Source organism: Balaenoptera acutorostrata, chromosome 2, assembly GCF_949987535.1.
Source record: "Balaenoptera acutorostrata chromosome 2, mBalAcu1.1, whole genome shotgun sequence".
Classification (NCBI taxonomy): Eukaryota; Metazoa; Chordata; class Mammalia; order Artiodactyla; family Balaenopteridae; genus Balaenoptera; species Balaenoptera acutorostrata.
This window is the reverse complement of record NC_080065.1, coordinates 181,099,230-181,109,851: the sequence shown is the minus strand read 5'-3', so window position 1 is coordinate 181,109,851 and position 10,622 is coordinate 181,099,230. Positions and strand designations below refer to the sequence as shown.

Genomic DNA, 10,622 nt, shown 5'->3' with positions numbered 1-10,622 from the left:
GGGCCACCTGCTAGGATCCCCCAAACCCCAATATTTATCTTCCTCCCCTTTCCCCCCGCCAAAATACCCACCCAGTCTCCTGGTTTCATTATATCCTTAAGCATTCAAGGTTGTGATTTTACAACGTTGAGAAGGAATTCCTGCTGGCCTCGGTCTCCCTGCAAGGCTGGCTGTTCCTACCCCAGAGCCTCTGTTAGTACATCTGAGCAATGGGACTGATGGTGGTTCCTGCTGTTTTGACAATTAAGGGAACACAGATGGCTTGGAGCCCTGGGCTTGGAGGGAAGGCTCAGGGCCATGGTGGTGGAGGTCTGGGAAGGGTCCTGCCCATGACCTCCAAGAATTGACCAGAGGGATGGAGGTGAAAATGAACCAAGGTCTCCTGGAAGAGGAGGAAACCAGAGGAATTCTTCCAGGCTTTGGACTGGGGAATGGACCTTTGCGCCCAGAAGTTTGGGAGGGGGATGGCGGGCAAGATAAGCCAGCAGGGGAGAAAGAGAAGGACGCATCCCCGGTGTGGACCGAGGGAGAGGGAGGCTGCTGGGCAGGGTCTAAGTGGGATATCTAGGAGACTTTTTTTTTGGCTGTGCCACTCTGCTTGCGGGATCTTAGTTCCCCGACCAGGGATCAAACCCAGGCCCCCGGCCCTGGAAATGCGGAGTCCTAACCACTGGACCGCCAGGGAATTCCCTCTAGGAAACTCATACCAACAAAGTATTTGTTATTTACCTGAAATTCAAATTTAACTGGGCATCCTGTATTTTGTCTGGCAACCCTAGCTGGGGTGCAGAGAGAGAATAAAGGGAAAAATGGGCATGATTTCTAGGTGGGGGGAGCCCAGGTGCCCCCTTCCCCTCCCCCGCACCTGCCTCAGTGCCGTTATCTCCCGGATGCATCCCATCCCCACCCTTTCCCCATACAGGCGCCGCCATGCCAGGGAGCAGCAGAGACCCCCCTCGCCCCCTCCCCCCGACCCCTGCCGGTTCCAGGATGGGTGCTATGCTGCTTTCTGGGAATCTTCCTCCAGGACCCAGAGCCAGGCCCTCCTTCCAGCACCGCCCCCCCCCCCACCTCCCCGCCCCACCAGCAGCCTGGACTTCCCCTTCTCTCCCAACTCATTACTCATTAACTTTTGGTTAACCTTGACCTGATTAAACCCATCCACTTGCCCTCTGGCTCCTTCCCCCCACCCCCTCACACAGCATAGCAGAGGCCTGGGCACCAGGGACCCTTTTTTGTTTTGGGCTGCGCCGCAGGGCTTGTGGGATCTTAGTTCCCCGACCAGGGATTGAACCCAGGGCACCGCAGTGAGAATGCAGAGTCCTAGCCACTGGACCGCCAGGGAATTCCAGGCCAGAGGTTTTGATTGCAGCTCTGCCTTCTCCCAGCTTCGATTCCTCATCTGTAAATTAGACATTCGCAACCGTGGAACCTCCCTCTGAGTCTTGGGGTGACAGCACGTGGCATCAGGCAAGCTGAGGCCAGTGGCCAGCACATGGCCAGCGCACAACGTACTTGAATTCTGCTCCTCCTCTCTCTTATTTCGGTGACAGTCCCTCCGGGCCTCCAAGCCAGAGTCCCCCCCCCCTTCCTCCCTCTCCCTCATCCCCTGTGAGCAGCCCTGTGACCCCTAGGCTGTCTCTCCCAACCCATCCTTTCTCTCCACCCCTAAGGCCCCAGCCTCCTTGCTGTAAACTCACCTCTGCCAGGTCATCTAGTCGACAGCAACTGGGGATTTTTTTTTTTCTAAAACACACCTTTGCATTCTTTCTATAAAATTATGATGCATGTTACAGGAATATGCGCTAATGACTGTGAACATGTCAGCTACAGCATCTTAACGATTTTATGCATTTAACTTTTTCCAAATGCCTTAGGTGCTATTACTATCCCCATTTTACAGATGAAGAAACTGAGGGCTTTGGCCACTTGCCCAAGATCCTCTAGCTGGTAAGAACTGAGATTTGAACCCGGCAGCTGGGCTCCAGAGTTTGTGCTCCTAAACTGTATGAGTTTCTGACTGCTGCTGTAACAGATGATCACAACCCTGGCGGCTTAAAACAATACATTTATTATACTGCAGTTCTGCAGGGCAGAAGTCTGAAACTGAGGTGTCAGTAGGGCTGTGTTCCTTCTGGAGGCTCTAGGGGAGAATCCGTTCCTGGGTTTTTCCAGCTTCTAGGGGCTGCCTGCATTCCTCGGCTAGTGGCCCTTTCTTCCATCTTCAAAGTGTATCACTCTAGCCTGTTTACAGCATCTCATTCTCTGATCCTGACCCTCCCGCCTCCCTCTTAAAAGGACCCTTGTAATGACAACGCACCCACTCGAATAATCCAGAATCATCCCTCATTCTAAGATCCTTAATTGAATCACACCTGCCAAGTGCCTCTTGTCATGTAAGGGAACATAGTCACAGGCTCTGGGGATTAGGGCGGGGACAACTTGGGAGAGCCATGACTCTGCCCACCCCAGCACGCACGTGGCGTAAAACACCATCCCTGTACTACCATGTCCCGCCCTGCTTTAAACTCTTCCTTGGCTCCCGTGGGCCCCAGCATCAAGTCCAAGTGTGTCTGCCTGCTTTTAGGCTTCTGCCAGCTGCCCTTGCCCTCCCACTGGCCAAGCCAGACCTGCAGTGGAGCTTGCAAGCTATACTGGGCATTGCCTTGCTGCATAATTTCCTCAGTCTGCAATGCCTTCCCACTTCCTTCTTTGTCTGGCTGGGCTATATATTCATCTGGGCCCTAGTTAGACACATTTCCGCTTGCAGGAAGCCTTGACCCCAGCCTGATTCCTTCCCCCTGGCCCATGCCTGTGGTGCCCACCAAGGAGTATTTTTCAGAGCTCCAAAATAGGTTCAGAGCGTTCTAGATAAAGAGTGAAGTGGGGCGGGGGAAGAAATACATCATGGGGGTCTGCCCACAGGTGTGTGTGCAGGTGTGTGTACAGGTGCATCTCTAATCTGAACTCCTCAAGGTTCAGAGAAATCCATGAAAGGCCAGGCTCTGTTGCAGGGCACTGTGCTGAGCCAGACTCCCATTATCATGTGTGATACTCAACTCTATGAGGTCCCTATTTTACATGCAAGGAAACAGAGAGGTTAAACCACTTAACAGAGTCACACAGCAAATGGGGGCAAGGTCAAGAGGCTTGGTGGCAGGGAGTCTAGGTGCAGAGGGGCAGTGCACGCAGTGGGAATGGGCAGCTCTGGAACCAGACTGCTGGTGTTTTTTTGAGTCCTGAGCCTTCTAACAACTTGTTTGCTGTGTTACCTTGGGCAAGTTACATAGCCTTTCTGTGCCTCATAAGCTTTTCAAGAGTTAAAGACCCTGGAAGGCTTAGAATAGGGTGTGGCATACAGCACTCACCCTGAGCCACTTGTGAGTCATCCAATCACCATTTGTTTCTCCCCTCCAGCCTTTGCACATGCTGTCCCCTCATCTGGGCCTGCGTCTTTCCCCACTCTCTCTGCTCACGTCTGATTCCCCAGGCTGGGGCAGGGCCCTGTGATGGAACCGTCTGGTGACACCTTGAGTGTTGGGACCGATGGGTCCTGGTCACTGCCCTGTCCTCAGGACCCGGCACAGGGTCCGGCACGCAGTGGTCGCTCAATTGACATTTACTGAATATGCAAAGCAATGGATACTGCAACCTCTCCCTGCCCCGTGCCCCCCACGGATCTCTCAATTTCAAACATAACCTCTGCATTAGCTCTCAACCCCCAGAAAGGCAAGAAACCGGGGTAGCAAAACAGATTGGTCATTATTGTACAGCTGCAAGTGGGGGCAGGGCGCTCAACATTTGTGAGGGAGGGGGGCTGTCTGTCTTCTTCTGAACGGGCTCCAGGAACTCAGGTCCCAGGGAGCTGGGTGCCTTGTGAGCACCGGCCCCCTCCTCCCCACACGCTCTTTGGGAGAAGCCGGAGCAGGGAATGTGTGAAGAGAGGAGGATGAAGGATGACGGAGCGTCCGAGGTGGGGACATGATCACAACTGCTCTCGCCTGCTGGTCGTTCTGTTGACTTTGGACAGACCTTCCCGGAACCCAGAATCGGTCACTCTGCAGGCAGACAGTAAGGAGACAATCAGTTAGCTGAGGGGAGCCAGGCCCCGCCCACTCAGCCCACCATACCCACCCCTGAGCCTCTTGGCCCCGCCCAGGCCCCGCCCACCCGCACTCACAGCCCCGCCCACCCGGCCCCTTGCTGCCCAAGCCCCACCCACCCCAGCCCCAGGGCTCACACTTCTTTCATCTGCACATCCTCCTCGTCCTCTAGGGGCAGCTGCAGGTACGGGTTATCCCTCGTGGGCTGGAACTTGTAGCCCGTGAGCACGAAGAAGGCGAGGGTGGAGCCCTCCACCAAGAGCTGGGGGCCGAGTGGGAGGGTCAGGCACACGCCCCCGCCTCCACCTCCACTGTCTGGGCCACCCTCCGCCCCACCTGGGGCCTCAGTGCTCACCTGGTACAGCCACTGCCACTGGAAAGGCACGGCCACCCGCAGCAGGATGGCGATGATCCGTGTGAAGTAGATGTAGCAGATGACCTGCAGGGACACGGGTGGGCACAGGGCCGAGGGACCACTGGGGTGGGGGAGACCACCAGGACCACTGGGGATGCCTGGGGAGGGGCGCCGGGGATTATGGGCAGTGGGCGGGGGGCGGGGTTCCGAGGGACTGCAGATGGAGGGGTTAGGGTGGGCGTGCCAGTGGGCTGGTTGTTCCCCCTCCCAAGCTTCCCGAGCACAGGGCTCCTACCATGACATAGTAATGCCGGAACAGCTTCAGCTTGGCCAGGTTCACTGCCGCTGAGGGGGAGGCACAGAGAGTGGGGGTCAAGGGAAGGAGGCTGGGGGCAGGACGAAGGGGACGGGGTGGAGAAGGGCTGGGGACAGGAGGACATTTGGGTGAGCGTCTCAGGGGCAGAGTGTGGAGGGGGACGTCCCAGGAACGGTGAGGGGGTGGAGAGGCAGCAAGAGGCAGTCAGAGGGGCTGGAAGGGGCATGCAGGGGTCAGCAAGAGGGACCAGGAGCGGGCCGAGGGCCGAGGGCACAGCCTCACCCTTCCCATCAGTGCCAGACGTGTCCTGGAGATGCCGGATGGACCTGGAAGGAGCGGGTGATGGGGGGCAGTCAGCACTGCCTCCACACGTGCCGGCAGGGGCGGGGGGCGGGCGGGGGGCGGGGGGCCTCACCAGACCACGGGGAAGAGGATGGCGCCGCAGCAGATGAGGTCCACCAGGAAGAGGACCTCCTTCCAGACGCCGTAGTCGCTGGCGCCCTCCTCGCGGGACTCGATGACAATGTAGGCCACGTTGGCCAGGACCTGCGGGGCGGGGGTGGGATGGGTGGGCCCAGCCTGCGCTCATGTCCACCTGCCCACCCTGGGGCCTCCATACGCACCTGCAGCGAGATCACGATCCCGAAGACCTTCTTCTCCTTGTCGGACAGGATGTACTTGATGAAGGCCCAGCCAGAGCCGATCAAGGCGATGGTGATGAAGAGGAGGGCGCCCTTCAGCCTGGCGGAGGGGGGCAGGGGGTGTGGTGAGACTGGGGGGCCCAGCCCTCCCCTGCCCACCTCCTGCCCCCAGCAGAGAAGGGCACTCACAGATGCGTGATGTAGTGCATGACAGCGAGGCCTTCGATGGGGTGGCCCTGGCTGTTGATGAAGTAGTAGTTGATCTGGAGGTGGATGGACGGATGGACAGTCAGACAGATGGACGGGGGGATGGAGAGGGTGGAGGGTGGTGGTTTGGGAACACGGACAGTCACTGTTGGATGGTGGCCCGGAAGTGGGCGGAACAGGTCATGATCAGGATGGTGAGTGGACTGAGAAAGGGACAGTCACGGCCAGAACGGTGGCCGGACAGATGGCTGGACAGTCACAGCCATGACAATGGAGGGAAGGTCATAGTTGGGTGGACGGACAGTTAGACAATCAGCCCGGTGGACAGTCACAGCTGGACCCACAGACAGTCAGACTGAAAGGTGGGCTGTCACAGCTGGACAGGACTGGATGTACAGCTGGCCACAGTGATGAAATGGATGGACACATGGATGGACAAATGGAACTCCCAAGCCCAGGGTCTGCAGAGATCTGAGGAGTGGCTTGTAGGGGCTTTTTCTTGGCCCCTGAGACCCCAGCCCACCCCATCCTGCTCCCGGCCCAAGGCTCTCACACTGTGGAAGAGGAGGGAGACGCTCTTGGTGAAAGCCAGGGCTGCCATGAGCCAGTGGATCTTGAAGACGTTGTACCTGGCAGCGGGGTCGGGGACAGAAGAGAGTGGGAGGGCATCCGTCAGGGGTAGGAGTGGGAAGGTGTGATGAGGGGAGGTGGGGAACCCCCGGGGGCAAGGGCATTACGTGTTCTTGCAGAGGATGGACACCCAGAAGATGCCAGAGGCCAGGAAGCAGGCAGACATGACCATGTACAGCTTGAAGAGGGGGATTTCCGCCGCCGATAGGAAGCCCTCGGGGTTCTTCTCCCGGATCATTACCTGGGGAGGGGACAGCGGTGGGCAGGGGGATTGCGCACTAGCTCCAGACTTGCGGGGCCCTGAGCGTGAGTCCCCGGCTCTCCCGCTCCCTCGCGGGCCGACTCCCTGCTTCTGAGCCTCAATCTTTCCGTCTCCCAAATGGGCACGGAGTACTGGCCTGCAGTGAGCGCTCTGCGAACCTGCTGCCCACGCTCGTCACCCCTGCTCACCGTGATGTCGAACGGCTGCTCCCGGCCCGGCACCGAGTTGTAGCAGTTGTGGAAGTTGAGGCTGTACTGGCCTTCCTCGGCCCTCGAGCCGATCACCACGTGGAACTGGGAGGTGGGGCAGACAGAGGGGAGAGGAGGCCTCAGTGTGGGGGGTCCCCGCGCTGTGGAGGGTCCCCGCGCTGTGGAGGGGAGGGGCTGCGGGCACTCCCGGACACTCACACTGAAATTGTAGGAGTTGTTGAGATGGCCCAGGCCCAACACCAGGTCCTGGTCCTTCCCACCGATGCCCTGAGGGGACAGAGGACCTCCATGGAGCATCAGCCGGCCCCCCCCTGGGGGCGGGGCTTCCTCCCTCCTGCCCTGGCTTCCCCATACCTGCTGGTCTCCTTGTGACCCTGTGGGTTTCAACTTGGCCTTGTCGGGTGCAGTAGTGGTCCCTGCCAGGGGCAAGCAGGTGACTTTAGAGATAGACAGACAGGAGAATGATGGGCGGGACGTGTGGAGCAGCCCCGCCCACCCGCCCATCCGTGCGGCCACCCTGACTCACCGCCATCCACCTTGGGGGTGACCCTGTGCTCTGACTTCGGGAGCTCTGGTTCGGAGGGCGCTTCGGGGAGGAGCCCGGGAGAGATGAACAGCTTCTTCTGTTCCCCATACTTTCGTACCTGGACCCTGTGGGATGAGGCTGGGAGGCTGAAGGCTGGGGTCAGGGACACCTGCTCTGCTAAGGGACTCAAAGGCCCCTCGGGCCCTCTGGGGCTCAGCGTCGGGCTCCATCAGTGGTCACCAAGTTGTAGCATTTGGCCACCACCCATCGAGATGGCTGCTGCATCCCTGAGCTGCCTGCACCGAGGATTAGTTGTCACTTCCTGTGACACTGAGTCACTCATTCTACTGAAATACACACTATTTAAAAAGAAAATGCTGTATATAGAGAGAGGCAACAGAGTATCTTTGGACCCTGGGTTCAAATTCCAGTTTTCAGCCTCAGTTTTTTCATCTTTAAAATGGGGATAATAACACTCTAAGCAGTCAATGAGTTAACACCTGTAAAGATCCCAGGACGCTGCCTGGAGCACAGGGTGCATCCTACAAGCACAAATGACTGGTATTAATACTCACAACACCCCTCTGTGTTGGGTCTTCTGCCTTGAGACCCTAATACTCCCTGGGCACCCCTCCTCTCTCTCCCTCCCATAATCAGAAGGCTTGAAGGCAAAATTAAAAAGCGAGTGTGGGAATTCCCTGGTGGTCCAGTGGTTATGATTCGGTGCTTTCACTGCCGAGGGCCCGGGTTCAATCCCTGGTCTGGGAACTAAGATCCCACAAGCCACGTGGTGCAGCCATAAAAAAAAAAGCTAGTGACTTTCTCCAAAGGAGTCAAGGTTCTTTCTGGCTGGTTCTGATTCCACCTGATCAGCTCATGTGGGTAGCACAACCAGGGAAACCCCAATGATGGATCTTAAGGGGAGCCACCAGCCCCCCAACTCACTGCAGATCCTTGGTGTTGATGAGGAAGAGAGCCAGGAGATTGCTACTGTTTTGCCGGAGAGGACAGTCGTGAGGGTCTCGGCTCTGGAGAGTGGGCAGCAGGGAGCCTTGGTTACCCCCTCCCACTGGTCCAGCCTCACTCTGCCTTCCTCCCCATCCACCCGGGGCAAGGGAGGGTTTCTTCCTGCTCCCCCCTCTGGGAAAGGACAGGGACCTTTGGGTTCCAGATGCTGACAGACCATCCTCCCCTTCCACCACCCCTGCCCCTCCTCACTCCCCCCCTCCCCACCTCCACCTCTGCCCCCTCCACTTACTGAATAGGAAGGAACACTGCCAGATCGAACCCGGGTCAGACTGAACCCCACCTGGCAAGAAAAAGAGATGATGTGAGGGACACCAGCAGGGACCTCCAAGCCGCCTCTATCAGTGGCAATAGTAATGTAACCTCGAATTTCCTGAAAGCCTACTAAGCGTGAGATTCCGTGTTCACTCACTTCACTGACTTTTCCCATCTGCCCCCAGCCCCCCAACCCTCTTCCTTTAACTCCTAACCATCCTTGCCCCTTGACTGGGATGTCACTTCCTCAGGGAGACCTTCGCTGGTCCTCGACCTGGTCCACCCTGTTTCCCCCCATTTAAAATGTTGATGTAAAAAATAAATTAAATAGAATGTTCATGGCTTCCTGCCCTGGGCTCTGGAAGCGAACACACTTGGATCTACATCCAGGCTCTTGGACTCTGAGTAAGCCACATGCCTCTGAGTCTGTGTAAACACCTGTAAAATTGGGTTTACAGGTGTAGTATTTTCACAGCATCCCTGAGAGGTCGCTATGACAGAACAGACTCATGGAAATAGATTTGCATGGTACCTGGTACCCAGCGGGCGTTCAATAAACACTAACTTCTCATTTCGACTGCAGGAACTGGGGCTGTCTTGTTCACTGGTAGGCTCCCCTCCCCCCAGCTCAGTGCCTAGCACGTACTGCATAAGAAATTATTACTCCCAAGTTACAGATGAGGAAACAGAGGCTCAGAGAGATCAAGGGACTTGCCCAAGATCACATGGGTGAGAGGCAGAGCTAGGATGTGAATCCAGAATTGGGGGGTGGGGGGTGGGGGGCGGAGCTCAGAAACTTGTGCACCTCTCCCTCCTCCAGCAAACTCCTCAAAGCCCCTCACCAATGGGGCTTTCTCATCTGTCTCCTGGAGGCCCAGCCGCAGGAGGGTCAGGTCCACCTCCAGAGAGCCGTTGGTGTAGAAGCCAAAGCTGTTCAGCTGGATGTCTGCTCGCTTCTCCCCCTGCCAGAGACCAAGAAGGCAGAGGCAGCTCAGACTTCCCACCAGCCCAGCCCCAGGGCTCTAGCATGAGGTTCCTCCAAGGGCTTCGGGCCCCTCTGGGTATCTCTATATTTAGGACAGGTCCAAAGGGTGACGGGAGAGGTTGAGAGGGCCACTCTGGAGGCCATAACCTTAGACCCATCCCAGGCAGGGACAGAGTGGCTCCGGATCCTCTGGCCACTGTTCGGACAGTCCAGGATTCCAAAGTCTGGGATACCTGGAAGTCTCCCCACTGTGTGAGCATCACCCGGAGAGCAGAGTTACGCATCTTGGGGTGCCTGGCCCTCACCTCCCGGAAAATTTTTAGATTCCAACTGAGCCCCCAAGATCCCAATGACTACCCAGAGGACCCCATTCTAGAACCCCCAGGGACTTCCCTGGGTGGCGTCAAGGGTCCCTAGCGTCCCCAAAGCAATCCCAAGAATTTAGAGGACTCAGAGTCCGCCGTCTCGGGAGATGAACCACCCCCCCCGCCCGGCGGGCGGGGCAAGACTCCAGCGCGGCTGGCCAGGCAACTCCAACAGGAGGACCGAGGGGGATCCTCGGACGAGACCACTCCGGGCCGGGGAGCGGGGGGCGCTGGACCGCTCCATCCGGACGAAACCACTCCAAGCCAGGGGCTTTTCCGGGCCAACGCTGCGACCCACACCCCAGACCGCCGCACGGCGGGACTCACCGTCAGCGTCAGCCGGTGGATGCGCCCAGAGCAACCGCCTAACAGCAGCAGCAGAAGTAGCCTCTGCCCCCACTCCGCGGGGCTCCCGCGGGCGAGCCCCCTCCTCTCGCTCACTGCCATCTCTGAAGCCAACGCCTCCCCCGACACCGCCTCTGACGCCCTCAAGCCCGCCAATCGCCGCAGGTGGGGGCCGACCCTTCAGCTTTTTACAGCCCGCTCAACCAATCAGTAATCGCCTCCTCTCGAGCCCGCACCCTGTACGACACCAAATGGACAGCCCGGGCCCCGAATGGGAGTGCTGATATCGCTTAACCCCGCCTCCACGCTCACCAATCACTAGAAAGATTGTCCCCGGATGTACTCTGATAAACAGTCCATCCAACCAATTGTGATGGATCTGATATCCGGCCCCTAA

The 10,622-nt window shown here is 57.9% G+C and overlaps 1 protein-coding gene across 3 annotated transcripts; it reads right to left on the bottom strand.

Annotated features, from left to right (window-relative positions):
• Nucleotides 1-3,743: 3,743 nt before the first annotated feature.
• GPR108 (G protein-coupled receptor 108) lies at nt 3,744-10,370 on the bottom strand. Of its 3 annotated transcripts, none has more exons than XM_007169084.2 (18): nt 10,208-10,370; nt 9,373-9,492; nt 8,508-8,558; nt 8,195-8,277; nt 7,250-7,374; nt 7,078-7,160; nt 6,922-6,990; nt 6,703-6,807; nt 6,360-6,493; nt 6,176-6,251; nt 5,605-5,678; nt 5,398-5,515; nt 5,190-5,320; nt 5,057-5,100; nt 4,754-4,803; nt 4,459-4,542; nt 4,241-4,365; nt 3,744-4,058 (listed from the first exon to the last, which is right to left on the bottom strand). In XM_007169084.2, the coding sequence occupies exons 1-18, from the start codon at nt 10,325-10,327 to the stop codon at nt 3,986-3,988; spliced, it is 1,665 nt and encodes a 554-aa protein (XP_007169146.2). In that variant the 5' UTR covers nt 10,328-10,370; the 3' UTR covers nt 3,744-3,985. The 3 variants fall into 3 exon arrangements, with proteins under 3 accessions (XP_007169146.2, XP_007169147.2, XP_007169148.2); XM_007169085.2 differs by having other exon boundaries at nt 7,078-7,139; nt 10,208-10,368; XM_007169086.3 differs by lacking the exon at nt 10,208-10,370 and adding an exon at nt 9,749-10,012.
• Nucleotides 10,371-10,622: the final 252 nt, after the last annotated feature.

Bases quoted from the DNA above. Each gene is read 5' to 3' on its own strand.
- GPR108 (XM_007169084.2), bottom strand. From the start codon at position 10,327: ATGGCAGTGAGCGAGAGGAGGGGGCTCGCCCGCGGGAGCCCCGCGGAG. The intron at 7,161-7,249 runs GTGAGTCAGGGT...CTATCTCTAAAG, and splicing joins CACCCCCAAGGTGGATGGCG to TCACCTGCTTGCCCCTGGCA. The intron at 6,494-6,702 runs GTGAGCAGGGGT...TCCCCTCCCCAG, and splicing joins AGCAGCCGTTCGACATCACG to GTAATGATCCGGGAGAAGAA.